This window comes from Calidris pugnax, unplaced genomic scaffold, assembly GCF_001431845.1.
Source record: "Calidris pugnax isolate Ruff unplaced genomic scaffold, ASM143184v1 scaffold70, whole genome shotgun sequence".
Taxonomy (NCBI): Eukaryota; Metazoa; Chordata; class Aves; order Charadriiformes; family Scolopacidae; genus Calidris; species Calidris pugnax.
The window spans coordinates 4159126-4180294 of record NW_015090862.1 but is presented as its reverse complement, the minus strand read 5'-3'; the positions used below and the strand labels follow the sequence as shown (position 1 = coordinate 4180294).

The 21169-nt window shown below is 36.2% G+C and overlaps 1 protein-coding gene across 3 annotated transcripts in view; it reads left to right on the top strand.

The window, feature by feature from the left end:
• FAM189A1 (family with sequence similarity 189 member A1) overlaps window positions 1–21169 on the top strand; it is a 129851-nt gene that overhangs the window by 39940 nt on the left and 68742 nt on the right. For all 3 annotated transcript variants that reach the window (XM_014944384.1, XM_014944383.1, XM_014944382.1), the window contains exon 2: window positions 12020–12076. In XM_014944384.1, coding sequence (XP_014799870.1) covers window positions 12020–12076 — 57 coding nt within the window. The remainder of the gene's footprint in view (window positions 1–12019; window positions 12077–21169) is intronic.

The following is a 21169-nucleotide window of genomic DNA, read 5'->3' as shown; positions in this document are numbered from 1 at the left end:
GCCTTAACCTAAGTTTGTTTTATAATTTCTGAAAAAAATTACACTGTCAGCAGTCCAAGTGTGTCTTCAGACTGTCAGAGGACAGAAGCTTTTTGTGGTCTTTGCTGTAGTTGTTTTGTGACAAGAGTCTGCAGTACGGGTTCACCCCACAACTTGGCATGTTGGATGTCCTGTACTTGGGAGAAGTCTTAATTACATTAATGGTAAGGGTGGGGATCGACAGACAAATCGAAAGCTTAAAAGATTGACCAGTCTTTGGTCAATTTAACTTTGTTAAATATATACAACTCATTTAGAGTAGCTAAATTTAACCCTTTTCATCCTTCTTGATTACTAAATTTGGAAGAAACAAGCTAGGTATTTAAGTGGTTGTACTTGAGAACCCATGTGTGATTCTCTTTCTTAAATATAGAGCTTTTGTTAATAACTTTGTCTTGTGAGGGTTACGGATAAAAATTGATTATATTGATATGTCTGTACATATATTATAGACATGTAAATATGTTTACCTGTTTGAAATATGTAGCTCATTATAAAACTTTTTAAAGGAGGGAGTAGCAGTTGAATACATAGAACATATTGTGTTTCTGGTTTATATCCACACATTTGTACATGTGCACATGCAGAGAAGGGAGGAATACAAAGTAGAAAAGAAAAATGAAAAACTATTTTTGGTGAGGCTTCTTTGAAAATGAGGATGAAATAAAACTGCAGGTGAGAGTCAGTATATAGAGTTCTATAGAGCTGAAAAGGAAACTGCTAAATAGAGGAGGAGCCAGGCAGCTGGCAGTCTTCAGAGTATTTTGAGGTAAAACCAAATTGAAAGAAGATTTAGGTTTTGAATCAATTAATGGGAGATGACAGTAATTTTACTGCATTTGCTAAAACCACTCTAGAACACAAGGGTGATATTAAAGCCTTTCACACTTGCGTGTGACTAGTGACCGCCTTAAAATGGTATAAAATGTTTTGTTGTCATGAGACTGCATGACAGCATGTAATAGGATTGTGAAACATTTGAGTTTTAGTTATAGTCCGCATCTATAGTTACTAGATTCCATAACCCTGTGGAGATGCTGTAAAATGTATGAAGTTCATGTGAAGCATGTGTCCACCCATTTTTAAATTTTTTTTTTTAAAAGGCAATGTAGCAATTGACACGAATGAGAAACATCTCAGCAGTGAAGCCAAGGGATAGATGGATGTATGGTTTTAATTTCTCTCTTCAGATGGCAGTTGAGAGATATTAAACAGGATGGCAAGGTGAGAACTGGAGAGCTACTGCCTGCACTGTTAGTAAATAATGAGCATCAGGTTCTAAAACAGTTGCTTTGACATGTTCTGTGAGCTTTGAATTTATCCTTAGAAAATGTAACCATTTATAACAGAAGCCATAATGTCTAAAAGGGAATGTATTACTTTAGGTGTCCAGGTAGAGTTACTGCACTGTAGCTCCAGAGCTAAAAAACTGAAATGATTGTATCAATTTTTTGGACATGGGACAGAGTTCTTTTGAAGGTCAGAGATGATTGGTGGTTTGTACTAGTTGAAGCTAGTAAAATGCAAGGAGGTTGGTAATATTAAAATAAATTAAAAAAAAAAAAGTTTTTTACCTGGCTTCAGGAAAAGAATGTGCATTTGTATCTTTAAATCTTATTAAGTTGCAATTGATTCTCTATTATCTTGTCAGGGAAGAAGCGGTAAGTATCACATAAACGTGATGATTTTGGAGCAAAGTCCTTGGAATGAGTCTTAGTAGTGTTCTTGCTACCTGCCATTTAAAACTTTTCTTACCTTACTGTGTTTTGTTTAACAGCGTAACCTTGAGGTGCATGTTAGTTGAGTTTCTGATATTCAAGAAGCCTTTTTACTCTTAATATGTAATTAGATTAAGTATTAGTTATACTAAATTGTTTTTCTAAGAACAGAAATTTAAAGTCCAAGCAAGAGGAAACACAGTAACCTTCAGGCGTACTCATTCTGCTAATTAATAGTAATAAATTACCTTAAATTTTCTTTCTAGAATAATGGGATCTTTTGAAGAAAATTAAAATTACCAGGTAGACACATGATGTCAGAGACATGAAATTAATCTTTAGAACTCTTGGATTATCAGGCTGTTTGGAAGGAATCTGTCCATCTTGGTATTAAACCTGTGCTTGTACAAACTCATTGTCCTTTCTCTCTTAAGGACCTTTTTGGACACGGTGACTAACAGTCCATCATGGTTATAGATGCCTGGGAAGGGTGTTTTAGAAAAGCTGATAAATGCAGTCATGTAGACATCTTTCACCAAGACTGTGACAAAAGTCAGTAGGCTACGGATGGAGATAATGTAGATTTGTTAGTACCATTAATATTTGCTCTGTCCCTTTCTACCTCTAGCCTCAGTCTGTGCATCCTTAACTTTTTCATTTATTGATAGCATGGTCCTGAGGCAAGTCCCTAATCATGCTTATTAGAGTATGAGGTTTATTACTTTTTGTTTAACTTTCCTCCATGTGCCCTTGTGGCAGTGCAGTTAGGAATATAGCTCCAAATGATCTATGGAACTGGAGGACAGGAGCTTACTGTGTACTAGTGATATGCAGAAACACTGCATTTTATCTGCATTTGGAAGGTCCTATGAGTTTGAGGCAAAGAAAATACTCTTATTCCTGGTGTTTAGATCACTTTAGAATGCACCTCAACTTTCATCCCTTGAGAAATTGTGTCAGTAATTGAAAGAGCCATCGTCTCATTTCACTTATCTAAAGCAATCTCAGTCTTCATACTTACAATTATTGGAAGAGCCCGGAAGCAAAAATCTTAATTAGTGATTTCCTAACGCTACTGGAAAACAAGATTTCTAGAATAACATTCTGTACTAAGTCAATGATACAAGTCAAGATTGGTGTGAAAACAGATTAGGAAATGTCTAAAGAAATTTATCACAATATTTTTCTTTGTCACAGCAACATGATGGATATCATCATTTTTTTTTAACTGAAACATAAAATGAACATTCTGGAAGCGAGTCCTCATAGTTGGGTAATATCTTTGCCTTTGTAATAGAAAAATCATGGAATCTTTTGGTACTGGAGTTAAGATTAAATTGTCACATTTTCAGCCCTTGAAGAAATTTAATGATAATGGAATTGCAAAGAATTTAAAATATGCCAGTATTTTTGGAAAGGAAATTCAGTATACTTTTAGGCTTGGATGTTTTTTCCCTCATAGAAATCGTCTTTGTTATCTATCATATGGCCTGCACACAAAGACCAAGAAAATAGATCTTCAGATGACAAAACATTAACACTTGTGCGTACAATACCTGTATACAGATCTATCATATTGGACAAACTGCTTCTAATTTCACTTGTTTCTTTGGTTCACTGCATTTTAATTAAGCTTTTGACTGCTGCCTCAGTAAGACCTTCCTATTTCAAAGGATTAATATGCTGTCCAGAGTTGAGCTGAGCTATTGCAGAGATGTTGAATAGCATGTATGGGCAGCAAATTTCTTCGGCCAATTATTTTAAAAATAATTAGCTTTCAATTGTTGTTTTAGCTTTCAATTTCAACATTATGAAACAGCCAGTGGTTGGTTATGCAGTAGTGTTGCTGGTTGTGTTACTGAAAAGTAGTAGTGTTCTTTTGATTCATTCATAGGTTGTTCCAGAGGAAGGAAGCTGCTCAGGTTCTGTGCAGAGCCTCGTTTTAAGTTTAGAGGATTGTCCAAAGCAGAAATTGCCACGAAAGCTTCTGAAGTGATCTCTTAGAATTCTATCTTGATAGATCTTACTCTGAGTTAAAGCAATTCACCTATGAAATGGCATGTTTTGAGCTAGGTCTTCAGTCATCTGTTTATTTCAAATTTAATCATAAATGATCCAATAAATTTGAAAGCATTGGAGGATAGGTTGCAAACTGCTTAGTTTCCTTTCTGTTTAAATACTCTTATGCTAATGGCTGTGTGCCTTATTAATACTCATGGATTACATTGTGGGATGTATAAAATAATATAATAGGGTGTTCTGTGAATGTGTTTAATAAAAACCAGATTAGAATTAAGACTGTATTGTGAGGCACTGACATATCAGCTCTGTACTTAATATCTTACCTAAATCCCTTTCCATTGCTTTTAATGCAGTTTGCATATTGTAGTGAAGTTGAGCATAACAGATCTGAACCACTTATGGGAGTAACAAATACAGAACATATAATTTTTGTTCATAATCGGAAAATGTATTATTCTGATGTGTATGTCCTCCATCAGACTTTTTTTCTCTGTATGTCAAAGGAAGAAATACCTTTTTGGATTAATCCTTTTTCTATGAAAATATTTAGAGTGCATACTGTAATTTTGTAATAATTATTGGTCGCTTCCCTGAAGAAGCTACGGTTGTGAAATAAACAGGTTTCTGGTGGATATGGAGCATATTTCATAGGAAAACAAAGACAAAATGAAAAAAAAAAATCACCCTAGAGCTTAAAATGAGATCCAAATTGCATATTGTTAATACATTCTGCTAGCAGTGTCAATGTATAGGTGATTTTACTGTCCTCTTCTTGTGGGGCACCAAGGGATTTTGTTTCTCTGTTCCTGTTTCCATGGCAATTAGAATTAGATTAGTTTTAGGTTCACAGTGGGTAAATGAGAGAGACTAAGCTATGATGCAGTGTTTGTTAGTCTGGAACATACTGAGTCTTTTTAGAAAATAGCTCAAAACTGTGCCTAAGTTGTTTCTTTTTTGGTTGCTGTTGACTTGTTTGTATTTATCTTGCAGCGTGCAGATCTTTTGCTTGTGGTTAGGCAGTCTGGTGGTACTTGTGTTCATTGCGTTCACAGCAACATAGTCTTTAAACAAGAGAATGGCTTCTGGATTCTAGTGATAACTGCATGTTGAAGAGTCTGTTTGCATATCTGCAAATAAATAGCTACTTTAACTGTTTTAAAAAGTCTTTAGCCAAGACTGATTTTTGCAATGTTTTGAATGTAGTGGAATGGTGTGATTTTTATCAGCACTTATCATTTAGGATGACCTTTTTGAAAGATCATTCCAAAATCATGCCACTATTCTGTATTTCCCCATGCAGTTTTTGTATGTCTGTATGCATATAGAAATATATTACAATTGTGGGTTTTTTCTTCTGATACTTGTTAATACATTCCCACCCCAAGAGATTTTAATCCTCACTGTTTTTCCAGGAATTGGAATTGGGGTGGAGAGTAATACTATTGGTAGATTATTCCAGTCCCCTTTTAGCTAATTTCCTAAGTAGTCACAGTTCTTTTTCCTGCAGCTTTTGTTTAACTTACCAGCATTTGGCACTAATGGATTGCAGTTGCTGCAGGGAGTAGTATTATAAGAAGATTTCCTACGCTGGTACTAATGTGTCACACTTTTGTAGTCTCCGAGTATGTGATATTTCTGACATTACTCCTGCAATATTTAATACTTAAATATTTAATACTCATATTTTGTTAAATAATTATCTACCTACACCTGTCTATCTACAAGGGCTACTGTAGATTTCACAGATATGTCATTCTTGAATATATTTCAGCTGTTGATTTAATCTCTGTGTGAGGTACACCTAGACCCAAAGATGGTTGGGGATAGTTGCTAAGCTGCTATCCATGATATTTGAGAAGTTGCGGTAGTCTGGTGAAGTTCCCACTGACTGGAAAAGGGGAAACATAACCCCCATTTTTAAAAAGGGAAAAAAAGAAGACCTGGGTAAGTACAGGCTGGTCAGTCTCACCTCTGCCCAGCAAGGATCTGGGAGCAGATACTTCTGGAAACTCTGCTAAGGTACACGGAAAATAAAGATATGATCAGTGGCAGCCAGGATGGCTTCACTAAGGGCAAATTGTACCTGACAAATTTGGTGGCCTTCGATGACGGGGCTACTATATTGGTGGATAAGGGGAAAGCAGCTGATGTCATCTGCCTGGACTTGTGCAAAGTATTTGACACTGTCCCACATGACACCCTTGTCTCTAAACTGGAGAGACATGGATTTGATGAATCGATCACTTGGTGGGTAAGGAATTGGCTGGATGGCAGCACTCAAAGAGTTGTGGTCAACAGCTCCATGCCCAAGTGGTGAGCGTGTGGCGAGTGGCATTCCTCAGGATTGGTACTGGGACTGATGCTCTAAACAGGAAATAGAAAAATTCTAGCATGCATTAGAAAATTGTTAGAAAAGAATATAGAAACTCACAGCAACATACCATGTTTTTTGTTTATTCTACTTTGAGTATAGCAGATTAAATACATAATGAAATGTAAACATACCCTTGAACTTCCTGAAGAGTTATGGTACTGACAGTTGATCTCCTTAATGTCTTGAGAGAAAAGGAAAACTGAGTTCCAGAAAGCTGCGAGCCCTGAAATTGTGAAAAGGAGTGTTTTATGGTTTCTTGACTGCATCAGCTCCTGTTATTAAGAATAATTAAAGGTGACTGACAGCTATATACATTTTTCCTCATTTGTAAAAGTATTCCTTTCTTTGACATCCATTTTGTTACTGTTCTATTATTCTTATTCTGTCTCACTATTCTGCGTACCAGTTTGACAAATCTGCTGTTACAAAATATCAAAAAAGCTTTTCTTAAAAAAGCATGACAAGTAGTATTTTTGCAGCCTACTTTTTTAATCTAGATTGAGATGAAAATTGAAGATTTTTTTTGTAATTGTGTCAATTTAATGTTCTCCTTAATACCAGGTGCTTTAGAGCAGCACATCAAGGAACAAAAGGCAATGGGTGTAAATTAGAACGAGAATTTCAGACTGGGTCTGGTGTGCTGGGAAATTACCCATGGGGACAAAGATGGTAGGTCCTGGAGTACTTGTGCAGATAGGCAGTTTGGTTTCTAGGTTATCTAGATATATTCACAACATAAATTTTTGAAAGTATATACTTTCAAATGTAAAATCCGGTCCTTTTTCAGTGGTGCCCTGGCATAGGACAAGAGGAAATGGGCATAAACTTGAATATAAGAAGTTTCACCTAAACATGAGGAGGAAATTCTTTACTTTGAGGGTGGCAGAGCACCGGAATAGGCTGCCCAGGGAGGTGGTGGAGTCTCCTTCTCTGGAGACATTCAAAATCTGCCTGGACAAGTTCCTGTGCAACCTGCTCTAGGTGGACCTGCTTTGGCAGGTATGCATTATATTGCAAAATAGAGGGATTGATGTTGCTTTATCAATTATACCTAACCTCTAAGCATCTTAACAGATGATTTGAAGAGATGAGATTCCATTTTAGTTTTCATTTCAGTTGTTACTAGAGCTCTTTTATACATTTGGAATTGGCTTCCCTCCCCACCCTGCGCAGGAATACTCCATGAGTCTAGTAGGACAATTAAACTCTCTAAATTGTATGTTCTAATAGTTCTTATTTTTTCTAAAATTAGTTTATTTCAATATATTTGAATTGTCATGTGTTTGAATTGATGTCATATGTGTTCTGGCATGTGTTTTCATTGGAATGAAATGCAGATACATAGGATGTGCTATGCAATGGATTCTGTTTATTCAGATAACATAAAAACTAAGGATAGCCACTATTTGCTTTATTTGGTAAGTTAGAAGAAGGCTAAGAAGGAGTTTCTGCAATTAATGGGAACAACTGGTATGCTTATTTTAATGGTAATTGAATCCATTGACTGGAGAATTTGTGTAGTATTTACAAGCTGGAAGAGTGAGGAAACCTTAAATTTGCAGAAAAGGAATTGATGACTTGACATATGGTGTATCAGCCTGAACAGGAAAGTAGGAATAAGAACAGACGATGAAACTTGGATTTTCCTGTAGCTCATATGTTCTATATTAGACTAGAAAAACATTGTAAAATCCCAAGTTCTCCTGAGAAGAGATAATTTGTTCTATTAAACAAATTCATACTTAAAATCATAGAATGGTTTGGGTTGGAAAGGACCTTAGAGATCAACTAGTTCCACCCCCCCTGCCCTGGGCAGGGACACCTCCCACTAGAGCAGGTTGCTCAAAGCCCCATCCAGCCTGGCCTTGAACACCTCCAGGGATGGGGCATCCACAGCTGCTCTGGGCAACCTGTGCCTGTATTTGTGCTTGGGATTGCCCTAACCCACCTGCAGTACCTTGCACTTGTTGAATTTAATGAGGTTACTTAAACATCAGTAATTTTACATTTCTATAAATTCTTTGCATTGATAGTGTTTCACTATATTCAGTGTAGTTTTAATTAAATTAATATTTATATAAATATACATTTTATATAGTTCAGAAAAGAAGTTTAAAGTTAGCATACTAGAGAGAATATTGCATACAATAACCATTTTGGAAATGAAGACTGGGAAAGCAGATGGTTTAAGCTATTATCGAGAGACTGCATCTTCTGATCTGTACCATTTTCAAATCAGAACCCTGTAAATTTTCAGAGACTTACCTGAATGTGGGGAGTTGGAAGTGCTGGAAAAGGAACCATCAAGGGCTTTTTGAAAAATCCATTCTTTGCAGTCCCTGTACTACAAAGTAATTATACCCTTTGTTGTTGTCCTGCTTCAGTGTGTGCCTTTTAAAGTGATTGCATCTTTTTCATGCATGTGCACAGCTTGCATTAATGATAATGGAGTTTTCATATGCATGTTGAAAGGTGTTGGTAATTAATGTTACTGCATTTCTAATGCTGCAGAAGTTGACACTGATGTATTCTCTTTATTTTTTGCTCTATGAATCAGCACTGTTGTTATAGTCGGCAGGTACATATACCTGTAGGAATTCTGCTTAAGGAAGCTGGCAAATCTACATTTTTGGAATGCCCTTTTTAGTAGCTTTGATTTATTTTTATTATTATGTGATTGGGTTCACTGCATTTCAGCAGATGGAAGTTAGGTCCATGAAGTATGCTATGAAGGCTCCAAAATCAAACCATGTTGCCAAAGTTGAGTAGGCAAATCATTAAAATCATCAAACTCCAATTTACTTTTTAGTTAAGAAAGAAAAAAAAACCTGTGCACAGCATACATATGATGTAGTGATGTTTGAAAAACATTATAAGATTGCAGTTGTGAGTCCTTGGTATTTAGGAGATTATAGTGTTTTCATTACTGGTGTAGGAATAACTCACTTACCTTGTGCCTATATTTCCTGGTCCTTAACTTTGTGAAACCAAGTGTGTGTTTTACTTAACTGCTTCCACTGAAGGAAAAGCATTGGATATTCTAAGTGATTATTGGTAAGATCTTTTGGGCCTGTAAGTTACATACTACTTTTCGAATAATTCCTGCTTTTGCATATAAATCAAGTGTGGTTCTATTTACTTTATTCAGTATTGGCATTGTAATTATAAGAAGTAAAAACGAAAGAGAAAAAAAATTACTAAGGGTAGTTTGCTTTGTTTTTTATTATTAAATTCCTGGTCTTCTGCAAGACCAAGAGAAATCTTCTTTAAATTTCTATTTTGATAGACTCCGGTGGTGTATTCCAATAAGTGTGGGTATATGATGGTCTCTGTGTGCTTTTTTCCTTATTGTGTGGTAGTGTATACTGTGATCTAAAGTGTTGAAGGCACTTGGCATTGCAAGTAACTACAGCCCGAAGCAAAATAAGCTTTTGGGTAACCACAGTGATACTGGGGACTAATGAGGCTTGGAAAATTACATTGCAGCATTGTTGAGGTGAACTCTTCTAATGACAATAGTGAAGACACAGGTGGAAAACAGTTTTAGCGTCTGTGCATATTGAGAGTTGATCGACTGGCCTGACTATGCTTGACCTTTTGCATGGTGAGCCAGAAGGGTGAGTGCCACCAAGCTCTCCTTGTCCAAACAAAACCACACGTTCCTCTTTCATCTTGCAAGGCCTCTGTAAAGGTCAAACACAGTTGTAGTTCAGCTGAACAAAAAGGATCACCTCCTTTCCTCCATCTGCAGGGATTCAGTGCCACAAACATGTCAGACAGGAGGGGGGGAGTTTTAGCAGGGAGGCAAATGAAAGTAAATGGAAGTAAGGATTTACTATTCATAGGTAGTGCACTAGAGTAGCTTGACTCTGAACATATGACTTCTTGACTGAGAAATACTGACTTATGTATGAGTATTTTATGTATCAATGCATGCTCTGTTTTGGATGGGAATTTCTTATATTTCCTAAAGGGTTTTCTCCAATAACTTCACAATTTCAGCCATCCCATTTATTTAATTGAGAGCATGTTGCTGTCTAGCCTGCAGTCAAAGCTGCTAACCCTGTCATTTTACCTTCTTGAGTGCAGTTTCACATTACAGGACTATCAGCCCAGAGACAGTTATCATATAGCAATAATAAGCTACTGCAGCTGTGTGAGCAAATTTAATTAACTGCAAAAATGGAATTCTCAGCTCTTGCCTGGCTTGGCATTCAGAAGTATGTAGCTTTTACACTGTAGGAAATGCTGTAGAATACAAACTATGCATATTTTGCATGTAGGGATTTCTGCATCGTCTTTGGTATCCATAATCTGATTTTGGTTCATTTTTTACAGTGCGTTTATGTCTTCTCATCTGTTGCATTTGTACTTGTCTTAAAAGCTAACATTGAGGTTTTACTATGAAATGCCATCTGAGGTTTTTTTAATGGCATAGCTGCTAAAGAAAATACCAAAAGGTGCATTTTCCAACATGCTGTCTTCCTGAATAGTATTTTCAACAGCTGCAGCAGATGTGGTTATCTTGAAGTTGTGAAGCATGTTTAGAACATTCTCACAGTATGAATGTCCACCTACCAGACATAGTGGAGGCATCAACTGGGCACTCAGCAACCCAACTTCTCTGTATAACCAAGAGCTCTTTCTCCCACATTCACACTAAGCATTAATATAGAGGCTGTACAGTGTACATTGGTTCTGGAGTGGCTGGGTACAGATGCATTTTTAATTATTACGGTCTACTCTTATACATAAAAGATTATTAGTAAAGCATGAAATAGTAGGAATGGTGACTTTCTGGCATTTGAATGTCAACCATCCTTGAATATAATTTTATGGAAAAGGTTATTCATTAACTTCTGAGCTTCCACCCTTTTGAATATCAAAGGTCTGTAGAGAGCAATAATGATATTAGAGCTTATTCTAAGCAATCACAGAAGGATTTCATAATGATTGTATCAGGCTAGCTAAGTATGCGAGTTACTGTTAGACAAATACTTTATGCGCACTGAGGTTAAAAAATGATACTGCAGACTCATGAAATAAATGTCATACGTTTTTTCCTCTGTATTTTATTTGTATTCTAGTTTACTATTTTTTTTCATTAGATGTTCTAATGAAAAGGTTCTTCCCCACATTTTTTTTCCATCCCATAGTCAGTATCTGCCACCCCACTCCTCCAATTTCTCTCTCTATTTTTAACTGTATGTAAAGCTTGTGGTGTTTCAACTGTAACTTCCACGTTATTTTGAAGTATCTAAAATGAACTTACGTGTATGAAGGTCTGAATTCCACTAGCTTTTTGCTTGTAGTGGAGGAGGTAATGTGTCTGGATGTTAAGTATGGGTTTAAAATGAATGTTTGTGGACTTTTTAAAGCATAAGATCAAGTAGCATGGTTATTTGGGTGGCTGGGTGGAAGAAAACAAAAAAAAACCCCTTTTGCTAATTTAGCCAGATACCCTGGCTGATTTTGTGTTTGTCCTATCTTTACTTCCCTCTTTGTGAGCTAATTTTTGATGATGCCAAGAGACCACAAGAAAATCTACCCTAAACATTTATTCTCCTTTAGTGCTGGTAGTGTTTGGGACTTGGAGAGATCTTTGAAGACCTATTGTGATTTGATCAGAGCTAATTGGATCTGCCACTTGCATTGAAATTTGTTTTAGTAATACTTCTGTTTGGTTGTTTGTTTTTTTTATTGAGAATAAAATGAAAACATTATCTTTTTAGCAGCTAGTTTCCAACACTCTGGAAATACACGTCATGACTGTGTACTAAGCTTCATCTTAATACTCACTGGGTTTTTTTGATGACACTGGTGTAAACCTCATGTCTTTTTGGTGACTCTGCTGTCTTTATTGCAGGTGCTGTTGTCAGGATTGATTGGCGTTGTTTCATGGAAGAGGCCCCTTTCACTTGTGGTGAGTGGCAATGTGGCTTTAAATGAGTGACTATAAAGGATTCTGTGGAAGTAACTCCCAGTGGTTTTGCCTTTATGTAGAAGCCTTATAGCCTCTGGGGATGATTTTCCAGTTCTGTTATGTATCCTAATATTTCTAAACACTTAGTACAAAAATATGGGGACTTTGAGGTTGTATTACATAAATGATGTAGGTGACAATAATATTTTTCTTTCATCTGTACTTTCAGTGCTGGAAAGCCATAACATTCATTATGTGTACAAGAATGCAGGTATTTCCTGCCTCTTCCTTGCATTGTTACATTTCTATCTCTCTTTTTTAAAGTGATAGCAAATGGTTTAGTAATTTTAATATGAGAACTAATGAATCAGAAACATTTTGATAAAAGTGCATGTTTAAAGAAAGGCAACAATCATATTGTAGTTGAGAGTGTGAAATTAACAATGGCTGAAAACAGAGATCAAGGTTGCCAAATAGATATGCTTAATACTGCAGTATTGCTTGGATTAATAGATGTTAATGAAATATAAGTTTCAATTATTTGTTTATTAATACATAAAAAAATTAATACCACACTTAGATGAGTGCTTAGTCTGTCACTGTTGTTCTAGACAAAAAGACTGTTGATCTGCATTTACCTTTGCAGTTAACTTAACTTGCCTAAAATTGCAATGCAGAGAAATCTTTTTAACCAATTATCTGGATGGCAAAAAAAGCGTATTCCAATTAGTAGTTATTCTTCATCTGCAAAACAATTTTCAGCTACATTATGTATTCTGTTGTGAGATTCATGTAGTTACTTAATAATGAAAAGTAATTTATGCTTTGTATATGCATGCTAATAGTGTTTCAATCAACCTATTAACACAAAGCAATATCAGATTAAATAAATTCTACTGAAAAGGCGAGATAACTGTGTCAATAAGGATGTATTAGCAGGTAAATTTTGCCTTTTAAAAAAGTGTGTGTATGTAACATTTGTAACATAGGTAACATTTGTAACATAAGATAGTCCCAAGAAAAAAGAATACAATGGAAAATAGGGAATGGAAAGACCTGTATTAATGAGAATAAGCCTAACTAGAACTTCAGATATATCTTTCTGTGTTACAAACTAAAGCAGTAGTGTTAGAGCTTCTGGCACTATTTTTCTTTCTTTTACTTTTTGTTGTTATTTAAGAAAGGACAGATTGAGTTTGATTAACTGATAAGTCTTTTTACCAACAGATGAACTGTGTTTGATGTACAAAGCTGACTGATAGCAAAATGAATGTGCCCAAAATGAGGTCAAAGTGAAGGAAAGTAATGAAACTAATGCATAATGGGGTTTGTTAATAATAATAATAATTCCTGGTACCTAGGAATGCTCCAAACTAAATAAAATAAAACTAAGTAAAATTGTAATAGTATTACCTATTAGATATACTTCAAAAGGAAAAGTTCTGACAGCAAAAGAATCATGAAAGGGTACATTGGGTACCCAAATCTTATTTCATTTTCATTTGTGTCACACTTTACTGGTCACCTGTTACAAACCATTAAAACTAAAATAATTCCTCTGAATTGAGTGCTTGTACAATTTTGAAATCTAACTAAACCTAAGACTTTTCACTCATAAGCAACTGCAATTGCTGCTTACATCATTGGAATAAACAATATTCATGCATCAGAAATGTTATTCACGCCTATTGAGACTTGGCTTTGCTGGTTCCTGAGCACTTGCATATTGTATATTCAGCCAGGCTTTCAGATATCAATTCATTCAGTGAAATGTAAATAGGCAGTTGTGGTCTGTATCGTTCAAGGAAATAAATATAAAAGGGAAGAAATAGTAACTGGTAGCATTCATCCTGTCAGAACAGCTCACCTTCCTAAAATTTGCCCTAGGAAATTATTTATTCCTAAGAGTAAGCTTAGTGCTCATGAACTAGATCCTCCTTGGTTTTGTTTTGAATTTCTGTATTGGCACTTGGTGGTGGTGTAATAATCAGATGGGGGAACAGGGGACATAGTTGAGGTTTTTTGCTTCTGTGTGCAATTAAGCTGTGCAGTAGCCAGTGCTAATAGTTTTGCAGTGGCTACATAATGTCTGTTTTTCGTTGTTAAATTGTAAATACCTTTTAGCAGTTGGGAACCCATGTGTGCAGGATGACTGTTCTGATTAAGCAATTAATTGTGTATAACTTCACAACCTCATAGCACGAAGTACCATCAACACACTAATGAGGTGAGTTTCTTGGGAGCTGCTTAAACAATACATATGCAAAATACATAGAGTCAATAATTACCTTTTAACCTAATTTATAGCATTATAAACAATTGTATAATAAATTACAATATACATGTAATTTATTTTGTCGCAATGTGTTACAAAATCTGGCATTGCAACAGTGATAACAAAAAGAAATACAGCTTTATGATTTGGAGCCATGAATAAAGTTTTATAAAATTAGACCATACACCATTTGTGACATTCTGAAAACCGGTGAAACTCTGGTAATATTTATTATGCTGATTTCCTGCTTGTTTTGGATTTGTGACCAAAACAGGGCTGATAACACACTAGTGTTTTGGCTATTGCTGAGCAGTACTTGCACAGTGTAAAGGCTTTCTCTTTTTCCCAATCTGCATCACTTGCTTTGTTTTTTCCCTTCTGCTTACCTTCACTTATTAAACTATTTTTATCTTGACCCACAAGTTTTTTCACTTTTTGCTCTTCTGATTCTCTTCCCATCATGTTGTAAAGGGGAGTGAGTCAGTGAGCAGCTGTGTGGTGCTTAGCTGCTGGCCAGGGTCAGCTCCTCATACTACTCATTCTGATTTGCTCATTGCTGTATTCATACTTTTTTTTTCACAGATGTAGTGTCTTTTCTTTACAAAGTTATTATTTTCTGTAGGCAAAAAGAGAAATTCGAAGAAGCAATAAACACAAAGAGTAGTTCAGCAACCATGAACTTCTAACTGTATCTTCCCAGAAAAGTGTTATGGAGTATTGTATGGAAATGAATGGGTGTTTGCATGGTTTAACACCTTGGAACCAAAGCCAGAACTTAGAATAGTTGTGTATTTCCAGGACAGTAAGGAGCGGTGTTTTGTATTATACAGTCAGTAGGAGATTCACAAATACATATGCACTAAGGAAATTTTACTGTGATATTAATGTGCAGAAACGTAATTACACATAGCAGCTCTCATGCTAAAGTGTCTTTGCATACCTTAATTATCTGAAGGATGCACCAGATTATGTTAGTTTATCTGAATTTTATTGGTCACCACCTATCTATCAGTTGCTTATGTTGTCAAAATAGTTTATATATACAAGGAATCAGTGTCTGTTATCAAACCAGTATTTACATTTACCAGAGGAGACACCTGGGCAAAGGAGATCCTTAAATTGTTTATGCATTAATTTTGAAGAGTATTTTCCATATATTTTAAGTGTTTTCTCATTAAGCTTTCTGTATCTTTAATTATGAAATCTCAGAGAAGTTTTAGCCCTTTGGGGAAATCTTTCACGGTTCCTTTATTTGGAAACTGAGTGCTGGCTGTGTAAGTACCACTGTTTAAGATTAAATGCTGTGTTAAAATAGGAATTTGTTTCCTTATGGTTTATGGAAGTGTCTGAAAATTGGGGAGAGCTTGGGTAGCTCCAGAGGTTGAATTACCTTGTACAAAAATTTTGTGCAGTGAGATTATTTTTCTGTTACAGTCTATGGTAATTGCAAATCTGTTTGTGCTAAGGAGATTAATTCAGCCTCTGAATTGAGTGGAAAGCTTCTCTGTTGCCATCTGGCATTTGGGTGATCCCAGAAAAATATTTTTACATTTCTAACTGAAAGCTTTTACAATAAACTGATAGATTTAATATTTTTTTTCAAGGAACAGAAGTGTATTTTCTTAATGTCTGTGTATGTCAGTGAACACAACACAATACTTATTAATAAGTCATCTTGATTACTCAGAATAGCTATTTAAAAGCATTTCCTATGAGATCTGCATTCCAGATACAGTTCTTTGCATCAGTGAACACGCAAATCTGTGCAGATACTTTTAGTAACTAGCCTAGGTATAAAGGCTCAAAAACCTGAACTGTACATTTGTTTTTCAGGATGTTTTCTGATTTCTTTTTTTGGCTTATATGAAAGGTAACTCTCTGTTTTCAGTGCATTAGCCCTTTAAATGAACCATTACTTCATGCTTTTTTTTTTTTTTTTTTTTTTGGATAAGCAGATAGGGTTTTCATCATTTAAGAAAAATAAAAGAGGAGTCATCCTAAATAGCAGCAGTTCACCCTGCACATCAGGCACAAGGACAAACTGCTGTGCAAGGTCTCAGACTTGCATCTGTGGTAAGAATCAGTAAAATACTGAAATGAATTTGTTAGGAAATATTCGTCTTGGGCCAGCTTCATAGTTTCTTGCAAAATGAGAGATTTTCTTTTGGGAAGTCCTGTGAAGAACTATTTGATATCAGACTTAAATCTATTTCTTTTTTCACTAAAAATCAGTAGAAAAATATCTATGCCTAGATAATAATTTGACATAAATACATCCACATACACACTTATGCCACAAGATGCATGGATATGTAAAACTGTTTCATATGTTTCCTCATCGATTATCTTCTATCACTAGATATCATTGCTGGGTATAGCTGACACAACCAAACTCCAGGAAATAGATGATACATAAAATGTATAGAAATAACATACAAGTAAGTTTCCCATATTCTTCTCAGTGATGTGGTGTGTTGACATATTCCTGGCCATACTACTTAACCTGAGGTCCTAAAGTAGCTTACATGATGAGACATGTATTTTTGAACTCTGATAAGAGAAATTACAGCTTTCTTTCAGAAGAAATCTGATTCAAATTTCTGAATTTAAAAAACCCAGAGTCTTTGCACTCCTCCCTCCCCCAAGCAGAGATTTGGGTTTGGCAGCTGGAATAAATAGATAATCTATGTAGTAGAGAGGCAATGTTAGCATAAATGGATAGAGACTGTAAGAGAAAAACAGATTAAAAAATATGCACACCCTGGGGGAATGGCAGAGTCTAAAGACATCCATCACCTTGTATGTCATTGTTGGCTTTGATACTTGTGTGATGTCGAGATGAGATGCAGAATATCACTCTGGTTTAACATATCCCTTGATCACTCTGCAGTATCCTTTCAGCATGTGTAGTCTTTGAATTCATTGATCAAGATGTTCATTAGGAACCCTGCTATTAGACAAACAGTCATATTTGAGGCTGAAGTATTAGTTTAAAGGTTAACAAAACACTGGGTAAAAACAACTACATCTTACATACCAGAGTTTTGCAAAGTTTCTGGTAAACTGGATGCGGTTGAATGCTGAATATTTCTTGCTTTCAAAAAGAAACTTGGAAAGCTGTAATTGCTTCTACTTGCAAACCAAATCCAACACTGGCTCACAGAGCAGCCCTTCTAATAAAAAGCTGCAAATTTTACTCAGAGCTGGTGTGGAGTGCAGTGTGAACCCAGGCTTTGAAACTGAGAGCAGAGTGCTTTTCTATGACCTTTTTTATAGGAGCATGGTGGAAGGAAAATACTCAAAATCAACATAAAGAGAAAGGCAGAGGACTAGGACAGGAAGAAGGAATTAAAATATGAGTCTGGCAACACGAGGGAGACTGAGATCACAAGCTGTTGAAAAGAACAGGACTAGATGAGCAGAGAGGAGTGCTAGTGAACCAAAGACATGTCAATAAGAAATCACACAATGGAATCTCTGATTTTTCCACCAAATGGGGCTAGTGAATATCAGATTTTGGGTTCTTTTCAATCAGCCAGTAATTGTCATTCTTTCATTGCACCTCCTTTCCCTACTTTCTTCCAAGGATGTGTGTACCTCTCCTATCCTGGTTCTAGTAACTGTGCCAGGGGTCTGTAGGAGAGTTCTCGAGATGAATACAAGTACTTACTACTTCTCTGGCTACGTTCCAGCACACTATGTGAAATGCATGGCAGTAGCTGTGAATCTCTTGTGTCTTCTCATATTGAATTTGAGTCGGTAAGGGTTCAGGTGCTCCAAGGAGGGCATTTTTAATTTACTGAATGCTGTTCTTCAACAGGAGATTTTAGTGAAAAGAGCATCTATAGAGGCATAGGAGAGAATAGAAACAACTGCAACTGAACAGGACTGCTTTAGGCATCCTTAGCCTATCCTGATTGAGCTTTCCCACAAAAGCTGGATCTTTAAAATTTATTTCTTTTCTCGGCTTCTGGCAGCACTTAAAGTTTTAGTAGTAGCAGGACAATCATAGTGTTTACTTTTTTCTTAAGACATTTTTATGCTCTATGTGTAGATTTTGATTTCCAAATACTTTAAGAAATAAGCCCCGGTTATTTCTCATATAGTTGGTTTCTTGGGGTTTTGTTACATTGTTACATTGATGAATAATGCAACTAGGTAAAAATGATAAATATTTTGTGTATCTGTGCCATATTTACTGGCTAGTTTAGGCTGTACTTGTGCTGGGTATTGTGTTTTGTTTTTCTGTGAAGATTCAAGTGATTAGATTTTACTGGAGCACTCCTCAGAAAGTAGATTTCAAAGATATTTGTAAAAGATGCATATAATTTTAGATGTGCATATGCAGGAATGTGCCCTAGTGATGTTTGCACAGTTATGCAGAAAATAGAAGTTATCTGATCAACCACACTTGCACAATCCAGCTTGACCTTTGATACTGCTAATGAGTCTGTGGAAATTAATAGCATACAGTATTTTATTTACTCTGCTCTAACACAAGGAGAGATTATTTTTTTCCCAAAACTTTCTAATAGTGCAGTAAAGCTTAATTTTATTCTTAGGTAGAAGACCTCTGGGTGCTGTTTCTGGCTTTAGCCCTTTCTGATGTCCTTCTGAGGCCTTTTCTGATGCTGTGCATGGATTGTAAATGGGGAGTTTCTCCTAGCCAGGGAGTAACTTTGGGTGGCTAGAAAGTAGTCTGTCAAATATTATCAGCTTTCCTATCTGAATCCTCTTGATAGATTGTCTGTGCCTTAAATCTGAGGCTTTGGAGGGGTTTGTTTTGTTTTCTTTCTCGAATGGACCTTTTCTGAATCTTTAATATTTTGGGACACTCTGTTACTGACTCATTTGCTCTTATTTAAGCTGTTGGTCTTGCATTTCTCCAGTCTTCCCCTCTACTGCCTATGTGAAAGTGTTGTGCTGTAGTGCAACTTTTAGTTACCAAAAAGAAGAGCTTGCACATGTGTCCATACATGTGTGTATGAAGTGGGGAAGTCAGAGGTTGGCTGGAATTTCCATCTGTATCCCCTGCCCCGAGAGATGTTTTCCCAGTGCATGAACTGCTGGTTTAGGCTGTGAGTTAGTGCCTCTTGTTGCATTGGGTAGGGGATCTGGAAAGTATGGTCTTCAAAGTCTGCAGTCAGAGCATGTGTAAACTGATTACATTCATGTCCCAAATTGCTTTTTGCATGTAGATTAACATAAATATGTAGATTTTTAACAGTGCACTGTCTCACTTATTACTTTTTTTCTTTTAAGACTGCTAATTCCTTTCTTTCTTCTTTAGCATATGGAAACAACTGACAGACTAACCTATCCCCACTGTGATTTTATTAGAACATACCTGACAGAAGAGGGAAAGAAATGGAGGATGACCTAGTAAAGCTGTGAACTAGCAAAGAAAGAAACACCACTTGAGATGAAAACAGAGGAAATGAATGAAAGGAATCTTTATAAAGGGGGGAAAAAAGGTATCACAGAGTGAAGCACTATTTAGAATGAACATTCTATGTCCCTTTTTACAGCTTAACACTTCTTACAGCTTTTCTTGGCCTGGATATGTCTGCATTTCTGTTACCCTTCCTACAAAGGCTGCCTGTTCCTGGGCCGAGCTGCCACCAGCTGGCACCCATGTCAGAATCTAGACTCCTCTGTTGAGCATCCATCTGCTAATTAGTCATCCCCAGTGGCAAAATTTTAAAAGACCACAAGCAGCTTTTCCTGAAGAGCAGACAAAGCCTGCTGGGGCTTAACACTTGCCCCTTCCTAAACAAGCACGTCTTAATTACCCTTAAACAGACCCTTCTACTCCCCATCTGCTCCCATGGCATAGTGTTGCCATGGCAGCAGTTAATGCTAGCATAGTATCATGCAATAGGAAACTGTCACAGTTCCAGTGTCATTGCTGCTTATAATGAAGAGTATGGTATGGGTGCTACGTTCCCCTCTCTTCAGTCCATCAGTAATCTCCCTGTTCTCACACGCTTTCTAAATATATCTGCTAATGGTTCTTCCATCTCATTTGCTCCTTCTTTTAGAAATGCAGGCAGCATTCCATCTGGTCCTGGAGTTCTTGGCAGCCTTCGCACACTCTTAATTTCTTCAGCTCTTTCTTGGTGTGAGTCTGGTTTCCCCCAGCATTTCTTCTTCCTCGTTGGAAAATTAATCTTGTTTTCTGACATCTGCCTCACTTCCTTTGTAAACACTGAGGAAAATAAATTATTTTTGTTTAGGGATGTCTCTGTCTTTCAGTAAAATACTTAGTTCATTCTTTAAAAGTCTGCGGTCATCTTTATTATTCCCTTTTTTTTATGTGCTCTAAATGTCACATTACTTACCTTTGTTTCCACAAGTAACTTTCTTTTCAGATTTGAGTAATTTTTTCATGTACAGATATTTAGGTCCCTTTCCTGTTCTTAATTTTATTATGGGTAGCTTCTGACCATAAAGCAATAAGGAATGAAAGAATTACCCTTAGACCCCGAGAGTTGCTATCACTTTACATTTTAGGCACAACCATGGCTAAATGCATTTTACAAGATGAATAAGAAATGTTTGTTTAACCATATCAGCACAAGAAAATTTGGGGCATTTCAAAGACTAGATACAATTATAGAAATGTTAAAAGGCTAAAAGATGCTTCACTCATTTTACAAAATTAAACCTTCATAAAAAGGAATAAATGTAATTGTTAGTGTGTATTTTGTAAAACATTTTGAGATGTGCAGCAAGAGCACATTGTTTACTTTCCTGAGTGGTATTTCATAAAAGTGCAGGTAGACACATCTAGTGGAGAAAACTGCTGAGGGAAAGCA